Source organism: Hemibagrus wyckioides, linkage group LG05 (assembly GCF_019097595.1).
Source record: "Hemibagrus wyckioides isolate EC202008001 linkage group LG05, SWU_Hwy_1.0, whole genome shotgun sequence".
In the NCBI taxonomy this organism is placed as follows: Eukaryota; Metazoa; Chordata; class Actinopteri; order Siluriformes; family Bagridae; genus Hemibagrus; species Hemibagrus wyckioides.
In genome coordinates, this window is record NC_080714.1 from 27474457 (window position 1) to 27496688 (window position 22232).

The 22232-nt window shown below is 41.2% G+C and overlaps 2 protein-coding genes across 2 annotated transcripts in view; one reads left to right on the top strand and one right to left on the bottom strand.

Annotated features, from left to right (window-relative positions):
• The first annotated feature begins 2836 nt into the window (after positions 1-2836).
• The window catches only part of zgc:92140 (uncharacterized protein LOC447854 homolog), a 34523-nt gene continuing 15127 nt past the window's right edge, over positions 2837-22232 (top strand). Inside the window, exons 1-2 of the mRNA XM_058389967.1 lie at positions 2837-2954; positions 19667-19790. Coding sequence (XP_058245950.1) covers positions 19700-19790 — 91 coding nt within the window. The 5' untranslated portion in view covers positions 2837-2954; positions 19667-19699. The remainder of the gene's footprint in view (positions 2955-19666; positions 19791-22232) is intronic.
• On the bottom strand, positions 15493-19354 carry LOC131353323 (trichohyalin-like). The gene is made up of 3 exons (XM_058390270.1): positions 19342-19354; positions 18411-19006; positions 15493-18351 (listed from the first exon to the last, which is right to left on the bottom strand). Exons 1-3 carry the CDS (start codon positions 19352-19354, stop codon positions 15493-15495), a joined length of 3468 nt encoding a protein of 1155 aa, XP_058246253.1.

Consider the following 22232-nt stretch of genomic DNA (forward strand, 5'->3'; position numbering starts at 1 on the left):
GGAGAGTGTGATTATAAATGATTATAAACACCAGAGAGTGTGATTATAAATGATCATAAACACCGGAGAGTGTGATTATAAATGATTATAAACACCAGAGAGTGTGATTATAAATGATCATAAACACCGGAGAGTGTGATTATAAATGATTATAAACACCAGAGAGTGTGATTATAAATGATTATAAACAGCAGAGAGTGTGATTATAAATGATTATAAACAGCAGAGAGTGTGATTATAAATGATTATAAACAGCAGAGAGTGTGATTATAAATGATTATAAACAGCAGAGAGTGTGATTATAAATGATCATAAACACCGGAGAGTGTGATTATAAATGATTATAAACACTAGAGAGTGTGATTATAAATGATTATAAACACCGGAGAGTGTGATTATAAATGATTATAAACACCGGAGAGTGTGATTATAAATGATTATAAACACTAGAGAGTGTGATTATAAATGATTATAAACACCGGAGAGTGTGATTATAAATGATTATAAACAGCAGAGAGTGTGATTATAAATGATTATAAACACTAGAGAGTGTGATTATAAATGATTATAAACACTAGAGAGTGTGATTATAAATGATTATAAACACCAGAGAGTGTGATTATAAATGATTATAAACACTAGAGAGTGTGATTATAAATGATTATAAACAGCAGAGTGTGGTGTTTGTGATGAATTTACAGGCTGCAAAAAAAAGTCAGAAGTTTCTCATTAATATTTAATTAGCGCCTCCTTAAAGTATAAAATCATTTTTTGACACGTTTACACTCCGTTAAATAGGTGTTTTGACCTTTTTGGTTTTCCGCAACGTCCTGATTTACGATTGAACGCCCCCTCCAATAACGTCATGGTCTATAATTGGCCTTCGGTTAGCTTTGGGCTAAAATGACTTCCGGGTTTTCCAGCCGAATAAGGCAGCAGACACTGAGAGTTAACAGTGTTGCCAGATTGTGTGTTTTTAAACCTCAGGTTTGTCTTTGGAGGGGTTGTGTTTTATTGATCCATAAATGAAAGTGTGTTATTTTCAATGAAGTGAAATAAAGTATAAGAAGAAAAATAATAAATTACATAAAACCGATTTTAATCATTTTAAATAAATAATAAAATAAGCTTTGGTTACTGTGTCCAGCCACTAAACTGCATCACATTCATCTCCATGTCCATATGGAAAATAATCCGGTTTATTACGCTGCTTCTACTGATGATATTTCCTTATTTATATTTCACGTTGCTGTCACCTCAACTTCTCTATTCTCTGATGTATCTATTTACATTCACTGCATCTGGCCCTTATCCAGAGCAACATAAACATATCTCATTTTATACACCAGAGCAGTTGGTGGTTAAGGGTCTGAAATCTACCTACACTAGAATAGAATGGAATAGAATAGGGTGGAATAGAATAGAATAGAATAGAATAGAATAGGGTGGAATGGAATAGAATAGGGTTGAATGGAATGGAAATGAATGGAATGGAATAGAATAGGGTGGAATAGAATAGACAGAATAGAATATGATAGAATAGAACAGAATAGACTAGAATAGAACAGAATAGAATGGAAAGGAATGGAATAGAATAGGGTGGAATGGAATAGAATAAAATAGACAGAATAGAATAGACTAGACCAGGATTGGATAAAATAGAATAGATAGGATATGATAGAATAGATCAGAATAGGATTGGATAGGACAGAATAGAATGGAATAGAATAGACAGAATAGAATAGACTAGACCAGGATTGGATAAAATAGAATAGATAGGATATGATAGAATAGATCAGAATAGGATTGGATAGGACAGAATAGAATGGAATAGAATAGACAGAATAGAATAGACAGAATAGAATAGATCAGAATAGAGTAGAATAGAACAGAATAGAATTGTGTAGAACAGAATACAAGAGAATATATCAGAATAGAATTGTATAGAATATAATACTTTATTGTGATTATAGAGCAGCAGAGTGAGGTTAAGGCTCTCTCACCACTCTACAGGGTGATATTTATTCCTGTGTTGGATCCATAAATCTGATCTTCTCTTAAATAAACCCTGATTATTCATCAGAGTGAAAACAATCACAAGCACTGTCTCGTGTTCGGATAAATATCTCGTTACACTGAGAAAAGCGCCTGGTTTTAATGAGATAAATAAATAAAGCAGAGTAGGTCAATAAAAACAAACAGGTCAGCTTTGTTTACACAGGTTTAGGGAAGCAGATGGTTGCCATGGAAAAAAACAATCCTCAGACATCCTGAACCATCTTATTAAAATCACGAAAACGGCCCTTTACTGCGATATCTCGTTACTACACAAAATATCTTGCTTTTTTAAATGAGAATAATCTTATTTAGAAAAAGATCTTGTTTTTACGAGAAAATGATCTCGTTACTACGAGAAATATCCCGTTCTTACGAGAAAAGCATCTCGTTACTACAGAAATGATCATTATTGGACTTTGTTCCTACACAAAATATCTTGTTTTTATGAGAAAAACATCCGATTAAAAGCATCTCTTTAGTGTATGAAAATATCTTGTTCTCATGAGAAAACCATAAAATGATCTAAATACAACAAAATAAATCTATTTATTATTCTGAGAATGTTGTGTTTTTACTGCACAAGTTATGTCGTTTTTACGAGAAAAAAACCCAAAACATTTACTTTCCAGGAAAGCACGAAAACAGTTCCTCATTTCAGGAAAAACATTTCGTTTATTATTTTCTTTTACGAGAAAAACCCTTTGGTGTCAGCAGTAAAACTTTTTTTTTTTTTTACATGTATTTAAAGTCAAACAAACAGTAAGAGGTTGAGTGGTGAGGAGGATCTGGCAACCCCGCGAGCTGCCTGGGCGCTTTGGTGAGCTCGTGAGGACAGCACGAGCGCTGAGTTGGAGTTTGGAGCTCAGCACGATCACATGCGGATCCGCGTTTATAAAGTAAGTGCGGGGTTTTTCTTTTCTTTTTAGTTTTTGTTTTGTTCTCTCTCTATATATAAGACACTCACGTGCCTTTTCCCCCTTCTTTCGTTCTCGGGTTTATTTTAGTGTGATTGTTGCCGGCTCTGTTGCGAATCGGACCCCGGCGCGAGCGCACGAGCGCACTACATGGGCTCAGCGTCTGGTCTTGCATTGCTGATGATTGTTTTTTTTTTTTGTTTTTTTGGAATCGAATTTCCACATGATGTCTGATCTCTGACAGGACACGTATGGCTTTCTTCTTATGGACTACATGACATAAGAGGGCGCGTGAGCAGCGCGTGCAAGCCCTGTAATTATATTCTACGTGCAGAGAAGTAGCCGTGCGCGCGTGGACTGACACGGAGTACAATGTAGCCTGTGTATCCGACCTGTGTCGCTCAGGCGCGCGCGTGCAGGCAGGCAGGCATATACACCGAGCCCCACTGACTCGTGTGGTGTGGCTCGTTGCTTATTTCCATTTGTGCACGATAAAACAAAATATTATTATTATTATTATTATTGTTGTTGTTGTTGTGCATGCAAATCCCTCGAAGCTCATTGGCTACACGCGTCTGCATACTAATGAGGCATGTCTGCAGGCGTCCAGCTGAGAAGTTTGCTCCGTGTCTGCTGGCTCTGATCTTCTGCAACTGTTTATTTTCCTGTAAATTCAGCATCCGCTAATCCGCTCCGGATTATAGCCGTCTGTCTGGATGGTCCTGTCCTTCATCAGCATCTCATCTCATCTCATCTCACCGCTCACTGCTCTTATTTTCCTCTCAACGTGTGTGTGTGTTACGATTCATGACCTTATTAGTCTTCGCAAGGTTATGATGCGGTATCACGATGACATCACTCAGGCAGGAGGTTCCCATAGTTACAGTGTAGGAGATTCCTGTCATTGTGGAAGCTTTCTTTACGTATTGTGCCATTACACTCCATTGTGTGTATTGTGTAATGTATGTGTGTGTGTGTGTGTATGAGTGTGTCTGAGACAGAAACAGGAAGTGAGAACCTGAGGGACTGCCACCGCAGTCATTTTTTTTTTCACTCTGCTGACTCGGAGGTTGGTGAGGTGGCTGCTGTACGCCACGCTTGGGAGACCCCAGGGCGGTCCGGTTGGGTCCAGTCCGGTCCGTACCACTCCCATGGTGTCAGGAATGTGCTGACTCTTTGGATTTCGAGTGATGCAATGCAATACTGTTAAATGTTGTGAGGAAGATTGCGTGAGCATGCGAGACGCCGTCACAGTGAAAGCATATACAGGATGTGATAAAAGCACAGCTCATTACTGCAGCGTAAATTTTTAATTTAGAGCAAGGAGAATATTTATGGAGCTCGTTTCCTGTACAGTAATTAGACGTGGTCAAGTGAGTAAAAGCCTGGAATGATGGTAACTATACCGTAAATCCGTGAAGGAACAAGAGAGTGTGGAGAAGAGAGAGAGAGAGAGTGACTCTCAGTTATAAAGGAACAAATTATTTTATTATTATTATTTATCATGGGCAGCATGGTTGCTTAGTTGTTAGCACTGTTCCCTCACAGCAAGGAGGTCCTGGGTTCGAAGCCCGGGTTCGAACAGACAGGGGCCTTTCTGTGTGGAGTTTGCATGTTCTCCTTGTGCCTGTGTGGGTTTACTCCGGGTACTCCGGTTTCCTCCCACAGTCCAAAAACATGTACATTAGGTTGATTGGTAATTCTAATTTCCCCATAGGAGTGAGTGTGAGTTTGTGTGGTTGTCTGTCTATATGTGTGGCCCTGTGATGGACTGGTGACCTGTCCAGGGTGTACCCCTGCCCCCAGTGTGTGCTGGGATAAACTCCAGCAGATCCCTGTGACCCTAAATAGGAATAAAGCGGGTATAGACAATGGAATATTTATCATTTATTTAATTATAATTATTATTTATTATTAGAGTTTCAAATTTTCAAAATTTCAAATTTCCAGCCCAGAAAACTCCCTTATAATATAATAAACTTCATTAACAAGCTTTTCATACTCAGATTTTTTATTATTTATATTATTTGTTTGAATTTTATTGCTTTTTTCTAACTAAGTACTGTTTATTAAAATTGACATTTAATTAAGGCTTATGTGAAAAACTGAACTATATTAAAAAAAGAAATATTTATCGATGAATCCGTCCTTTTCACAAAATATTGTTTTATTATTGTATTTTTTATTATTTTTCTTTCTTTCTTTTTTTTTAAATTAAGGACAAAAGGACAGAACCACTCTGATGAATAAGATGTAATAAAAAGAACTAAAGCGTCATCTGGATAATAAACAGGATGTTGTTGAGTCAGGTGATTTATTGTTTATGTGATAAATACATTTTTTGTGTGATTTTCTGTCCAATCTGTTTGCAAGCCAAAGTTTCCAAACTCGAAAACTCGCTTTGGATATGAATGAAAAAGTCAGGACCATGAAGGATATACACCAGTGACTCCTTTTCTTTCTAGTGTTTCTTGTGAGCTCGCTAGCCGGATCAGTGTTAGCTAGAACCTTTCTTGGTAATTAGCATGTTTGTTAATTTTTTTAGTAATAAAAAAAAGATGCCCAAGTTCCAAAAAGTATCTAAATCTTGATCTCCAGCTTTAGCTTGTTAGGTAGCTAGCTGGTAGCTGTTTATTGATAACTAGCATTTTTGTTAGCAAGAAAACTAGCCAGACTCAGAAGTTAATTTCGCTGTGAATGCAGCAACTAAATTATTATTATTATTATTTTTTGTAAATCTAACTTTTCTTGTAATGTTTTGCTTCATCTGGCATTTTAAATAAAGTAAAATAAAATAATTAAAATAATAATTATTTATAATCATTAAAAAATAATATAATTAACATAATAATTTATAAATATAAAATAAAAAATAGTAATTGAAATAATAATTATTTATAATTATACAATAAAAAATAGTAATTAAAATAATAATTATCTATAATTATAAAATAAAATAATTAAAATAATAATTATTTATAATAACTCACTGTCAGTTCACGTGGGATTTCTTCGGCCAGAAAACGAGCTCGGTATAAACGTTTATCTGATCTTTGCCTTCAATTATTCCTTTTTATTTTGTAAACATTTTGCCGCCCCGAGTGCTAATTTAGCGTTTAACCGCTTTCCTCGGTCCCTGATGCGCTGCCTCGTTTGCATACCCCGAGTGTTATTGTAGCGCTGTTGATTAGCGCTGTTTATCTGCTTATTTACCATTGCGGTTATGTCATTTATGCAAATTGTCCTGTGTGCCGGTTTCCCCGGAGAACAGCGAGCAGTCTGTCAGGATGAACTCCAGATGCTACGCTGGAGATAAACGGAGAACCGGAACAAATGCTGTGTGAAAATGTTGAGAGGAGCGGCAGCGGGGTTGAGCGAGCGCCGCTAATCACCTAGCTCACTAAAATTTACTAGACATGATGATGTCATTGTGGGCGGGTTTTGTGGGTTATCGTCACTAACCCCGGCGCTCCATTAGGCGGGTTTGTTATTCAGCGTTGTTTATTAAGATCATTATTTTGTATTTTATTTGAATTTTCGGTTCCTAATGCCTGGAGAAATAATCAATAATTATATAATGATTGTGATGCTTTGTTTCAGCTTCCTGCCTCTGACTCCGCCCCCTGCTCCCTGGTCGTTTCTAGCTGTTTTGTGTTCTCCTCCTCCTCCTCCACCTTCTTCCTTTTCTTCTTCTTCTTTTTGCACTTTTCAGTGTGAACACGTGACTCACACTATGTTTACTACACAAACAGCACAGAATAGTGTGTAGGTCTGTTATTTGGGACACACCTCATGTGTGTAGGGCAGCAGGTTTCTCGGATTCTGAAACATCCTAGCAGTAAAACCAGGAGAACCGACTGATCCATGGAAATGAAAAGTGGCAAGAGTCGGAGAGAAGTGCTGCTGGAGATGGAGGTAGAGGTGGAGGTATAGGTGGAGTAGATGTACCTGGAGGTGTAGCTAGAGGTAGATGTGGAGGTGGAAGTGGAGCTGGAGCTGGAGGTGTAGGTGGAGCTGGAGGTGGAAGTGGAGGTGGAGCTTGAGCAGGAGGTGTAGCTAGAGGTAGAGGAGGTGGTGGAGGTGTAGCTAGAGGTAGAGAAGGAGCTGGAGGTAGAGGTGGAGCTAGAGGTTGAGGTGGAGCTGGAGGTGGAGGTAGAGGTGGAGCTGGAGGTAGAGGTGGAGGTAGAGGTGGAGGTGGAGGTAGAGGTGGAGGTGGAGGTGGAGGTAGAGGTAGAGGTGGAGGTAGAGGTAGAGGTAGAGGTGGAGGTAGAGGTGGAGCTGGAGGTAGAGGTGGAAGTGGAGGTAGAGGTGGAGCTGGAGGTAGAGGTGGAGCTGGAGGTAGAGGTGGAGGTGGAGGTAGAGGTGGAGGTAGAGGTAGAGGTGGAGGTAGAGGTAGAGGTAGAGGTGGAGGTAGAGGTAGAGGTGGAGCTGGAGGTAGAGGTGGAAGTGGAGGTAGAGGTGGAGCTGGGGCTTCAGGGAATTCAGTCATTAGCAGAACCAGTGATGATTTTGAAACTAGAAGTTGGCAGAAGTTAAGAGTTATACATCAGTCAATCAGACTGTTTTTTTCGCTGTGGGCGATTGTTAGAAGCCAAATTTCAGAACTTTATTGATTTTGAAATTTGGCTCCTAACACTCGCCCACAGCTTGATGATTTATGACAACTAGCATGTTCCTTGCCCAGCAAGTTGGCTAGCTCCATGAGGTACATGGTACATAATCTCTCGTGAACTCTTTGACTTGATGTTATTAGCTTGCTAGGTAACAGCTAACAGATACAATGGTGCTAGCTAGAAACTTTTAAAATAACTAGGATGTTTGTTTTAATAACTCTGTCTATACAGGGATCATAAATTCAGGAGGTTTTTATTAAACCATGAATTCAAAATGCTAAAATAGTTCATTTCCTGCAGCTCTCGAGCGCTAGTTTTATGACATTAGCACTAATTTCAGTGCTAACTTTTCTGCTATTAACATTAGCGCACTTTATATTAAAATCTTCTGCTTTTTTCCCCCCAGTCAGTTCAGTTGCATAAGCGTGACACAACTGTGAGTGTAATAACTGAAGTCCCTGCAGATCTCAGTGGTTCACGTCAGTCATCACCACACCCTCGTGCAGCTGCTGGGAAAAACTTGCACACTCTGGCGATTAGCCATCAGCCGCCAGCCGCGTAAACACGCCTCATGTCCACTGACCTCAGACCGATTAACACTTTAAACTGAGCATTATGGGAGAAAAAGGAATGCAAGATTCTTTTCTTTACGTGTTACTCGCTCTATTTTTAGATTTCCGCTCGCTCTGACAGAGTAAAACTGAAGTAATGTTGTTTCTGTCTGAATTGATTTCTTCTGCTAGCATACACTCACACTGCGGAGGAGGAGCGATTAGCCACATCAACTGTTTTTTAAGCCGTGGTTCATTGTTATTATTTTTAATGCATTTATTTTGAAACACAAACTGGAATTAAACAGATCAACCCACACGCTAACATTAGAGTAAACAGTTCAACCCACATGCTAGCAGTGAACAGGCTAACTCACATGCTAATATTACAGTAAACAGTTTAACCCACAAACTAGCATTAAACAGTTTAACCCACACATTGGCATTTGAGTAAACAGGCTAGCCATCAGACTAGCATTAGAATAAACAGGCTAATACACAAACTAGCATTAAACAGTTTAATCCACACACTAGATTTAGATTAAACAGGCTAACACACATACTAGCTATAGAGTAAACAGGTTAATACACACACTAGCATTAAACAGTTTAACCCTCAGACTAGCTATAGAGTAAACAAGCTAATAAACAAACTAGCTTTAGAGTAAACAAGCTAGTAAACAAACTAGCATTACAGTAAACAAGCTAATACACACACTAATATTAGAGTAAACAAGCTAATACATAGACTAATATTAGAGTAAACAAGCTAATAAACAAACTAGCATTAGAGTAAACAAGCTAATAAACAAACTAGCATTCTATTCTAATCCTATCTATCATTAACTGTATTATTACAGGAAACATGGTTGATTAGATTAGAGAGAGAGAGAGAGAGAGTGTGTGAGTGTGTGTGTGTGTGAGTGTGTGTGTGTGTGTGTGTGTGTGAGAGTGTGTAAAAGAGACATTTCTCTAAAATATTTCCATCTTCCTTGTGACATTTAAAATCTGATACAGGACAGCAATCGTTGTCGAATCGCTCCACATGTCTACACACTCCACACTATCAGGAGCTAAAACCATACATACGGCTGTGTACGCGGGCGTGTGTGTGTGTATGTGAGTGTGTGTGTGTGTGACAGGAACAGGCCAGTTATCCTACTGCAGAAACACAATTCAATTAGAGCTGGTTAGTGACGGATGGCTTTCTAATTGAAAATGAATATTTATGGTGTGAATGGAGGAGATGACTGTCAGCTTTATGAGGACGGATTTCAGAGTGTGTGTGTGTGTGTGTTCTGGTATATCTTTCAATTACAGGAAGTCTGGTTAAAATGAAAACAGACAAAATCCGGTTTAAAGATCTCATTCCAGCTCCAGGAAAAAAAACCCCGACACGCCACTTTTACCTCCTTTACGTTTCTAACCTCAATCACATATGGAAAAAAATGTCACCATTTAAGTTTACAGTATGAAACGAATCGTCATTTTGATGATCCTTCATCATATGAGGTGTTTAAACATGAGCCTCTTCATCATCATCATCACGTCGTCTCTTCGCTGTGCCGATTCTCTCCGTGATAAACATCGCTGAGGAAGTGAGTCTCTGATTTGTTTGCTCACTTCTGTTGTTTGTTTGCTGTCGTATGTACGGGAAGAGTGTGTGTGTGTGTGTGTCTCTGTGTGTGTGTTTTGTTCACTCTTCTTTGTTTTGATGCTGATGTGACGCCGCAGGTAGACATCAGGCTTCTCCTCACTTCGCTGCCAGCGTTCTTAAAGTGTTTGTGTGGAAAATGACGGGCTCTTTACGTTATTATGTATTATTATATTACAGCAGAACCTCGGCATAGGAATTTTAATCCAATCTGGAGGTGAGTTCTTAAGGTGAAAATGTGTCCTGCGAAACTAATTTTCCCATCAGAAACAATGTAAATGCAGATAATCTGTTCCAGCCACCCAAAAATATTAGCAATATGACCAATACTTTCAATTCTTAAGGCGAAAATTCGTAGCGGAGAGCATTCGTGTACCAAGGTTCCACTCTAATTATATTATTATAATTGTAATTATATTAACTTAGAGGCCATAATCATGTCTCTATGGAGAAAGTAACAGGAACAACATCCCTCGTTCCTATATTTTTGCTCACTCTATAGCGTTGTTGTCTTTAAGCTAGCAGCGCCACCGGCGCATTTCACAAAGCTACAGTCTGAAAATCTGACAGACATTCTGTCTGTGTTCTGTTTTTATGATTTAATATTGGCACAGATGTCGGTTTTGGATGTGCGGGAATGTGTTGCGGGGATTTCCAGCCTTGTGAAAGCTCGGAATTGAGAAAATACTGTAAAGTGAATGAACAGAATCTTTAACATCACGTGCTTCTGTGTCACTCTTTATCATTTTATCCAGTTACGACGGAACACAGTGCTTTTCTGTGCTACTCACAGATGAATATACTTTTGTGTGTGTGTGTGTGTGTGTGTTTTTCTAGTAATCACACAGGGAAAAAAAATCAGAGGAAGGTTAACTCACCTCCATTGTGTTTTAAAGGTATTTGCTTGTACACCATTGTTTCCACACCTAATTACTGTGGTACGGTTCTTTCCATTCTCTTACACACACACACACACACACCTCCATCCTGCCATAAACACGTCAACTTCTTGATATAAAATGAAAGTGTCACAGGGGGTGATGATTATATGTCTAACCAAACACACACACACATGCCGAATGGAGCAGTGTGAGTCAGTGACTGCTGCCTGAGGTCAAGAATAGTGAGCTATACACACACACACACACACACACACACAAGTTGAACCAAGTCGAAAGCTCACACAGGCACGGAGCCAGGTCAAATGCCCTCATACACACACGCACACACACACACGCATGTATATACATAGACAGCCCCACCCAGTAGTCGCATTCTCTTCCTCTAAAACACACACACACACATACACACACACTTTCTCTCTCTCTCTCTCTCTCACACACACACACACACACACACACACACAAAATGCAATACACTGACCTATTTTCAGATGCATACACACATATATGCACACACAAATCAGAGAGTAAACTACACACACACACACACATTCAGATGCACAGAAGCTAGACAGTCCAGAGTACACACAAACAGCTACACAGTCAGATTTAATGTGTTTACACATTGGCACAGTCAAGCCCAGCTCACACACCCAGATATGCAAGGCCAAGCTTCCTGCCCTGGCACACACACACCACACCACACACACACACACACACACACACATAGAGTTCAGAACTCCCTGTCTCTTCTGAATGACATCATGGCCTCAGTGAACCACAACATTGTGGCTCCTCAGTTAGAGCACTCAGTTAGTGTGTGTGTTTGTGTGTGTGTGTGTGTGAGTGTGTGCTGTCTTTACAAACACACCCGATCCGCTCAGTGCTGTTGTGTCATTTGTGAAGCAGTAGAGGATTAAAGATGATACAATTTTCAGCTGCTTTAATGAAGTATAATGTGATTCAGTATTTAGTGCTATTTCTAATTCGGCTTGCAGAAGTGGGAGGCCACACCCCCTTTACTGAGACTGACAGAGACAGAGGCCACACACCCTTTACTGAGACTGATGGATACAGAGACCACACCCTCTTTACTGAGACTGACAGAGACAGAGGCCACACCTCCTTTACTGAGACTGATGAATACAGAGACCACACCCTCTTTACTGAGACTGACATAGACAGAAGCCACACCCCTTTTACTGAAACTAAGAAATATAAGGAGTGTAGAAGGAAAGTGAGAAAAAATATGAGATAAGAGAAATATGGAAGTTATGAATGAAGGACAGAGGAGTATAAGAGAGAGAGAGTGAAATAAAAGAAGGAGCTAAAGAGAAGGAGAGACTGAGAACTTAGAAAGAAGGAGTGAGAGAAAAGAAAAAAAAAGGATGAAAGATGGATTTATAGAGAGAAAGAATGATTAAAATAGAGTAGAGACAAAGGGAAGTGAAATGAAAAGGGAAGAGAGAGAGATAGAATAGCCGAGAGGGAAAAAGGAGGAGTGATGGAGGGAGACGAGATAGAAGAGAAATCTGAACGTTAAGGATTTATAGAAGGTAAAGAGTCAAGGTGTTGAGGAAATAATTGAGAAATAGGAAAGGAAGGAGAGAGAGAGAGAGAGAGAGAGAGAGAGAGAGAGAGAGAAAAAGAGAGAGACAGACAGACAGACCATAAATAAGAAAAAAACAGTCAAAATGAGAAAGATGCAAGAGGAGGGATATTATCACAGAAGGAAAGAAGGAAGAGGTTGGAAAAAGATGAAAGTGAAAAAGAGAGGGATTAATCAGAGGAGGGAGAAGCTAGGGAGAAGGAAAAGAACTGCAGATGGAGGAAAGAAGAAACAGAGAAAGGAGAGAGAACGCCATAATGAAGGATGAAGAGAAGAGAAAGAAGAAGGATTAGGAGTTTAAAAAAAAGGAAAGATGAACAGAGAGAAGAGAAGATGTTTGGAGAGGGAGAGATAAAGGTAGTGAAGGGGGAGAGATGTGGGAAAATGAAGAAGGGAATGGAGAAAGAAAGGGGTGAAAGAGAGCGAACACAAGAAAAGACAGATAGAAAGGAGCGATAAGGAGGACTAAAGAGGGGAGGGATGGAGAGATGAAGAAGGACAACAGAACAGTAGAAAAGAGTAAGAGAAGAAGGAAGGAAAGAAGGAAGGAAGAAGAGATTTGAAAGAAAAAGTGAAAAGGAAAGAGAAAGGAAGAAAAAAAAGATAGAGAGAAGTGTAATGGAGACTCGACCGTTAAGACTGTTTTTACAGTGTTTATATCCTTACGTAACTTGTGTGTGCGTGTGTGTGTGTGTGTGTGCGTGTGTGTGTGTGTGTGCGTGTGTGTGTGTGTGTGTGCGTGTGTGTGTGTGTGTGCGTGTGTGTGTGTGTGCGTGTGTGTGTGTGTGTGTGTGTGTGTGTTGGCAGGCGTGCAGGATTTGTCAGGTTGATGAAGTGTGTAAAGCAGAGAGGGGGGAAGAGAGAGGGGGGACTTCTTGAGTAAATGTTATGATGGTAGGGGCTGTGTGCTGTGTGTGTGTGTGTGTGTATGTGTGTATGTGTGTGTGTGTGTGTGTAAATGAGTGCTCTTGTGTGTAACCAGCAGTTACCCAACAGCTTAAGCATCAGTCCTCTAACACACTCCACATCTGTCTGTCATGTGACCTCTGTATTAAAACCGTACATGTGCTTTGAACACACACACAAACACACACACACACACACGCGCACACACACACACACACGCACACACACACACACACAGACAGACAGACATCATCATGTGAAAACTGCATAAGAAGAGAAGAGCTGCAGACACCCGAGAGCTTAGTGTTTACATTCTGCTTTAAAGAGCATGAGCAGATACACACTCGGTGTGTGTGTGTGTGTGTTTGAGTGCATGTGTGTGATAAGCTCTCACATGTTTATCAGAACACAACACTGACCTTCTTACCCCAAAGGTTCAATTTGGAACGTTCCCCTTTAACTGGAAATATTCTCTTGCCCCTGCAGCACTCTTCCACTACCCTATTCTAGAATGTTCCCCTGTTCCCTGCTGCCCTGGTAGAACCTTATTCTTTTGATTGTTCCTCGGTTCCTTCTGCCACATTAGAACTGTCTCCAGAACTCGTCTGTCCATGTTGAACCTTCCATGATCTCTTTTACCCCATTAGAACCTTCTTCTATCTCCTTTGCCCCATTAGAACCTTCCTCTATTCCCTTTTACCCCATTTGAACCTTTCTCTATCCCCTTTTGCCCCATTAGAACTTTTCTCTATCCCCTTTTGCCCCATTAGAACTTCTTCTATTCCCTTTTACCCCATTAGAACCTTTCTCTATCCCCTTTTGCCCCATTAGAACCTTTCTCTATCCCCTTTTGCCCCATTAGAACTTTCCTTTATTCCCTTTTACCCCATTTGAACCTTTCTCTATCCCCTTTTGCCCCATTAGAACCTTTCTCTATCCCCTTTTGCCCCATTAGAACCTTCCTCTATTCCCTTTTACCCCATTTGAACCTTTCTCTATCCCCTTTTGCCCCATTAGAACTTTCCTTTATTCCCTTTTACCCCATTTGAACCTTTCTCTATCCCCTTTTGCCCCATTTGAACCTTTCTCTATCCCCTTTTGCCCCATTAGAACCTTTCTCTATCCCCTTTTGCCCCATTAGAACCTTCCTCTATTCCCTTTTACCCCATTTGAACCTTTCTCTATCCCCTTTTGCCCCATTAGAACTTTCCTTTATTCCCTTTTACCCCATTTGAACCTTTCTCTATCCCCTTTTGCCCCATTAGAACCTTTCTCTATCCCCTTTTGCCCCATTAGAACCTTCCTCTATTCCCTTTTACCCCATTTGAACCTTTCACTGTCCTCTGGGCCATATCAGAACTCCCACTTCACCTTTTACCCCGTCCAAATGTTAAACTACCACTGCATTTGAACATTTTAAGCTCTATTAAGAAGCTCTCCTGCCCTGTTTACCCCGGCTACTGCCCCTCCTGCCCCATTAGTGTGTTTATCTCCTGCCTGACCAATGTGAAGATCTTGTTGTCCTTAGCTTCTCTCTCTCCCTTGCTGTGATGAAAGTGCAGCCTAGAGAGATAGACAGAGTGTCAACATGACACACACACACACACACACACACACACACCCCCCCCCCCCCACACACACACACACACCTGGTGCTTTGTCCTGTTCATGCTAAACACTTGCCCTGATGTCCACTTCAAAGGAGCAATGAGAGGAGGTGCAGATCATGCTTTCATGCTCTGTTGCCTCCCTCTCTCCCTCTCTCTCTCTCTCTCTCCCTCTCTCTCTCTCTTTCTCTGTGTCTCTCTCCCTTTCTCTATCTCTCCCTTTCTCTCTCTCTCCCTCTCTCTCTCTCTCACTCGCTCTCTCTCTCCCTCTCTCTCATTTTCTTTCTTTCTTTCTTTCTTTCTTTCTTTCTTTCTTTCTTTCTTTCTTTCTTTCTTTCTTTCTTTGACTCCATTCTTCATCAGTTTATCCTTTGGTTTATATCACTATATGTCTTCTCTCACGTCTCTTTCTGAATCTCACTCTTGTCTCACAAGAGTTCCTTTCTGTTCTACTGCCCCAGCTGAACATTCTGCCCCTGCGGCCAGTGTAGAGTACTGAGCTACTGAATGTTCCCATGGCCCTTTCACCCATCCACAAATTACCCCTGGGAATCAGTGGAATAAAGTCTGTCCATCCATCCATCCATGAATCCATCCATCAATCAATCCATCCATCCATCCATCCATCCATCCATCCATTCATCCCTCCTGCTATCTACCTTTCTATCTAAATATATTCTAATGTCTCTTTGCTCTATTCTCTCTTATTATTTTGCTCCTCTTCTCCATCCAGTTACATGATCCACTGTTCCTCCAGCCTAATCCCTCTATCTCTTCTGCCCCATCATAACGTTCCACTGCATCATTAGAACGTTCCTCTATCTCTTCTGCCCCATCATAACATTCCACTGCATCATTAGAACGTTCCTCTATCTCTTCTGCCTCATCATAACATTCCACTGCATCATTAGAACGTTCCTCTATCTCTTCTGCCTCATCATAACGTTCCACTGCATCATTAGAATGTTCCTCTATCTCTTCTGCTTCATCATAACATTCCACTGCATCATTAGAACGTTCCTCTATCTCTTCTGCCTCATCATAACGTTCCACTGCATCATTAGAATGTTCCTCTATCTCTTCTGCTTCATCATAACATTCCACTGCATCATTAGAACGTTCCTCTATCTCTTCTGCCTCATCATAACGTTCCACTGCATCATTAGAATGTTCCTCTATCTCTTCTGCTTCATCATAACATTCCACTGCATCATTAGAACGTTCCTCTATCTCTTCTGCCTCATCATAACGTTCCACTGCATCATTAGAATGTTCCTCTATCTCTTCTGCTTCATCATAACATTCCACTGCATCATTAGAACGTTCCTCTATCTCGTCTGCCTCATCATAACGTTCCACTGCATCATTAGAATGTTCCTCTATCTCTTCTGCCTCATCATAACGTTCCACTGCATCATTAGAATGTTCCTCTATCTCTTCTGCTTCATCATAATGTTCCACTGCATCATTAGAATGTTCCTCTATCTCTTCTGCTTCATCATAATGTTCCACTGCATCATTAGAACGTTCCTCTATCTCTTCTGCCTCATTAGAACATTCCTCTGTCTCCTCTGTCTCATTAGAACATTCGTCTATCTCCTCTGCCTCATTAGAACGTTCCACTGCCCTGTCTGCCTCAGTAGAACATTTACCTACCTCTTCTTCAACATAATAATGTTCCACTGCCTCTTTAGAACGTTTGACTCTTTCTTCAGGCTCACCAGAACCTTTCACTACCTCTTTTGCCTCATCATAATGTTTCACTGCCTTATTAGAACGTTTGACTCTCTCTTCTGCCTCATAATTACGTTCCTCTATTTCCTCTGCCTCATTAGAATGTTCATATATCTCGTCTGCCTCATTAGAATGTTCCTCTATCTCCTCTGCCTCATTAGAACGTTCCTCTGTCTCTTCTGCCTCATTAGAATGTTCCTCTATCTCCTCTGCCTCATTAGAACATTCCTCTATTTCTTCTGCCTCATTAGAATGTTCCTCTATCTCTTCTGCCTCATTAGAACATTCCTCTCTCTGTTCTACCTCATTAGAATGTTCCTCTATCTCCTCTGCCTCATTAGAACGTTCCCCTATCTCTTCTGCCTCATTAGAATGTTCCTCTATCTCTTCTGCCTCATTAGAATGTTCCTCTATCTCCTCTGCCTCATTAGAATGTTCCTCTATCTCTTCTGCCTCATTAGAATGTTCCTCTATCTCCTCTGCTTCATTAGAACGTTCCTCTGTCTCTTCTGCCTCAGTAGAATGTTCCTCTATCTCCTCTGACTCATTAGACCATTCCTCTATCTCTTCTGACTCATTAGAATGTTCCTCTATCTCTTCTGACTCATTAGACCATTCCTCTATCTCCTCTGCCTCATTAGAACGTTCCCCTATCTCTTCTGCCTCATTAGAATGTTCCTCTATTTCTTCTGCCTCATTAGAATGTTCCTCTGTCTCTTCTGCCTCATTAGAACATTCCTCTCTCTGTTCTACCTCATTAGAATGTTCCTCTATCTCCTCTGCCTCATTAGAACGTTCCCCTATCTCTTCTGCCTCATTAGAATGTTCCTCTATCTCTTCTGCCTCATTAGAATGTTCCTCTATCTCCTCTGCCTCATTAGAACGTTCCTCTATTTCTTCTGCCTCATTAGAATGTTCCTCTATCTCCTCTGCCTCATTAGAACGTTTCTCTATCTCTTCTGCCTCATTAGAATGTTCCTCTATCTCCTCTGCTTCATTAGAACGTTCCTCTATCTCTTCTGCCTCAGTAGAATGTTCCTCTATCTCCTCTGACTCATTAGACCATTCCTCTATCTCTTCTGACTCATTAGAATGTTCCTCTATCTCCTCTGCCTCATTAGAATGTTCCTCTATCTCCTCTGCCTCATTAGAACGTTCCTCTATCTCTTCTGCCTCATTAGAATGTTCCTCTATCTCTTCTGCCTCATTAGAATGTTCCTCTATCTCTTCTGCCTCATTAGAACATTCCTCTCTCTGTTCTACCTCATTAGAATGTTCCTCTATCTCCTCTGCCTCATTAGAACGTTCCCCTATCTCTTCTGCCTCATTAGAATGTTCCTCTATCTCTTCTGCCTCATTAGAATGTTCCTCTATCTCCTCTGCCTCATTAGAACGTTCCTCTATCTCTTCTGCCTCATTAGAATGTTCCTCTATCTCCTCTGCCTCATTAGAATGTTCCTCTATCTCCTCTGCCTCATTAGAACGTTCCTCTATTTCTTCTGCCTCATTAGAATGTTCCTCTATCTCCTCTGCCTCATTAGAACGTTCCTCTATCTCTTCTGCCTCATTAGAATGTTCCTCTATCTCCTCTGCTTCATTAGAACGTTCCTCTATCTCTTCTGCCTCATTAGAATGTTCCTCTATCTCCTCTGACTCATTAGACCATTCCTCTATCTCTTCTGACTCATTAGACCATTCCTCTATCTCTTCTGACTCATTAGAATGTTCCTCTATCTCCTCTGACTCATTAGAATGTTCCTCTATCTCCTCTGACTCATTAGACCGTTCCTCTATCTCTTCTACCTAATCAGAATGTTCCACTGTCCTCCTGACTCATTAGAACGTTTCTCTATCTCTTCTGCCTCATTAGAATGTTCCTCTATCTCCTCTGCTTCATTAGAACGTTCCTCTATCTCTTCTGCCTCAGTAGAATGTTCCTCTATCTCCTCTGACTCATTAGACCATTCCTCTATCTCTTCTGACTCATTAGAATGTTCCTCTATCTCCTCTGCCTCATTAGAATGTTCCTCTATCTCCTCTGCCTCATTAGAACGTTCCTCTATCTCTTCTGCCTCATTAGAATGTTCCTCTATCTCTTCTGCCTCATTAGAATGTTCCTCTATCTCTTCTGCCTCATTAGAACATTCCTCTCTCTGTTCTACCTCATTAGAATGTTCCTCTATCTCCTCTGCCTCATTAGAATGTTCCTCTATCTCCTCTGACTCATTAGACCGTTCCTCTATCTCTTCTGACTCATTAGAATGTTCCTCTATCTCCTCTGACTCATTAGAATGTTCCTCTATCTCCTCTGACTCATTAGACCGTTCCTCTATCTCTTCTGACTCATTAGAATGTTCCTCTATCTCTTCTGACTCATTAGAATGTTCCTCTATCTCCTCTGACTCATTAGAATGTTCCTCTATCTCTTCTGACTCATTAGACCATTCCTCTATCTCTTCTACCTAATCAGAATGTTCCACTGTCCTCCTGCTTCATTAGAACGTTCCTCTGTCTCTTCTGCCTCAGTAGAACCATCTTTTCTGCCTCACTGGGACTTTTCCCTTTTGCAAATTTCCTGTTTCTTTTTTTTTCTTTTATCCTGTTCCTGTAGCAGGTTTTTTTTTCATTTGCCACCAAACTAACGCTACCGATGTTGGAAAGGTCAAAGGTCACGTGTTGTGAGTGACGGCTGATGGAAGGGAAGAATTCGCAGGTTTACTCTGAAGCTCTGATGGAGATCCTCACGCCGCTCTGCCTCCACTCATCCTCAGAGTGTCTGTCTCGAGCGCTGACCGTGACGCCCCATTATCCCACAGTAATATCCTCCACAGCGTCCGAACAGCTAACCCCTACCGCTGCCCTGTCCCTCCCATAGCGCACGTGTTCCTTTTTTCTCCCTTTCTGGACGTTTGTACAGACTGTAACTGAAGCACTGAAACTGGAGACTCCTTCCTTAACTACATATGTTTATATGCAGCACCTGCAGTACGAGTCCCTGGGAATGTGCCGTTACTATGGAAACGATGTGCTGGGAAAAGCAGCTAGCTTCTGTTATGTAATTTATTTTCAGGTGTTTGACGTCTGATCAATGAAATCTGTTTTGTTGTCTGATTCCCAGGTGGGATGGTGAGAGGGGGGCGCGCGTGAGGAGATGGGCTGCGCCTCGGCTAAGCAGGTATCGGCCGTGCCGAGTGACGACGAGGGCCGAGGAAAGGCCTACAGCAACGGAGACGTCTACTCCGGTCGGTCTCTCTCTCTCTCTCTCTCTCTCTAATCTCTCACTCTCTCACAGTGGCTCTGATTCCACGCTGGTTCCCACTCTGAATAGCGCCTGTCCTCCCACACACAGAAAAAAAAAAATTAGCATCTTAAATCACTCAGGAAATCATTTCTTCAGCTAATGGTGGGAAGGTTTTTTTTTTCTCTCTTCTCTTTCTGGGGGCTGACTGGCGCTGTGTTCTTTTTAAAGCATTAACACTGTTACCTTGTGAAGAATTTGGCCCGATTGCTGTGAGAGCAGGCTGTGTAGGTGTGCTAGCAGTGCTAGCAGGCATTACTAATCGCTTTGAAGGAACACGGACGGTATGTTCCAGTTACATTTCGGATTACAGTCAACCCGAGCTGCACGCACTGATGTCTGAACATCGTTGAGACGCGCTTTTGACGGAAATCGACGGGGTCACGGTTCCTGAATATCATTTCTGGATAATTTGTAACTTAAAATGTAACTTCTCCATTGACTTACATAGGAAATGGGTGGAGCTAAAGGCGGAAGACAGACTCTTATCCAGTCGCATACGACCTCTCGCTACCTCTCGTGTTTACAGACACGTCATGAGGAAAAATAAAGCTAGCAAGGATCGTCGGCACCTCTGGCGACCGTACTTAGCTGCTAATCTGCTAACAGAGGTAATACTAAGACTTGTGTGTAACATTCCTCATCAGATCCGAAGAAAACGCTAAACAGATGGTAGAAGCGATGAACTATAAACAGCCACAGTCGTGATTTGTCGCTTGCTAGCATACTAGGGGTAGTTAACCTTGATGCTAATCTTACTAATAAGCAAAGCAGGGAAAAAAAGGGTAAACTAGCTAGCAAGCTCATCCTGCTGTGGTTTCTGTATCACGTGCTGTAAACTACAGAAGGAGCAGAATTGCAAGAAATGTGTAAAAACAAACCAAATGAAATCAAAAAGGACCGCATGCCGGATTTTAGGGTAAATTAGCGCATAGCTTTGCAAGAAACTCAAAAAAGATTCAAAGTAAATCTTATCAGACATGGAGGAAACACGCAAGCGTACATGGAGTGCTTTATGTAAATGAACTCTTTATGTAATGGAAGCTGTTGAGAGTGGATGAACCCAGGAACGTCGGGAACGTCCGGTCTCTGGATGGCGTTGGTGACGAGTAGGTTGCTGTTATTACACCGGGTTTAAAAAAAGCAAAGCATGAAGTGAGAGACGCGGCGCAGCACTCGCGGCCGAGAGAGACGGCGAGAGTCAGCTGTCGTGATTAGAGATAGTAGGAGGAGGATGCTGAAGCTATTAGAGTTCTGATGATGATATGATGTCCGTTATTGTGAAGATTGAAGTTTTTCTAGAACGTTCAGGTAGAAGAATAGCATTGAACTGAATAATATTGTGTAGCTCTGCACACAGCAGAATTCGCTCCTGTTGGTGTTTTAAGCAAAAAAAAACAGCAAGAATAAATGATTTAAAAAATAATAGGAATTAAGAAATGATGTAGCTCATTTACATAAATTTGCATACATTTACATAACCGTCCCCCGAGGTCAGGTGGAATCGCATTGCCGCCGCTGCTGTTCTGTTCCAGTTTGTTTCAGAGACGTGATGTTTCTGTGTTCCCGTGCTGTTGAATCCTGGACTCTGATTGGTCGGAAGGTTTTGATGTATTTTCTTCAAGCCACAAATTCGAAGTGTAACACAAAATCAAGCAGCGGTCAGTCCAGAGCGGATAAGATTTAGCCCTCCCCACAAAAAAAAGCAGAGTGATGTCACGATGCATATAAATGTTTATGGCTGTAAGAGTCTCTTAAACCTGAGCGTGACTGTGAAGGTGCATTGTGGGTAGAGGAGTGTGGTCATGTTTGTAGGCCATGATGCAGGATTAGGAAATGCAGTTCGAGGTTAGGGAAGACCTTCAACTTCTCACATCTATGGTTGATCAGTATATTTTGGTATTAACACAAGCAGTGATGATGATGATGATGATGATGATCTCTATGCTCATATGGCTGTAATCCTCGAGGTGTAAATGTCGTCAGCCATGAACTTGACGATGGTTGACAGTTTGTGCGATCACAATAAACTGTGAGTTTAATATTTCAGTGCAGAGCCGCAATCACGGAGTCACAGAGCGTCGATTACCGGGCTGCTGGATCGCGCCGAGAAGCCGATGTTCGGTGGATTTAATAACCGGGGAGACGTGACTAGACTCTACGCAGCCACCAGGCTTTATTTGAGTTTATTTTGTTTGAGACGGAACTGAAGAGTCGGTCTGGGAATTCTCTGCAGGGTTTCTACAGGAAGCTGCTGAACGATGGCAGACTGTAATGAACGTCTGTTTGTGTGTGTGTGTGTGTGTGTTTCATCTGAACCATTAGATCCCGATTAAACGAGTTACTGAGGTCCTGAGATGGTCTCAAAGCTCATTTAGAAGTGATA

Excerpts from the sequence above, each read along its gene's own strand:
- LOC131353323 (XM_058390270.1), bottom strand. Across the intron at positions 18,352-18,410 it reads TAGAGGAACATTCTAATGAG|GTAGAAGAGATAGAGGAACG; the intron begins GCAGAAGAGATA and ends CATTCTGATTAG.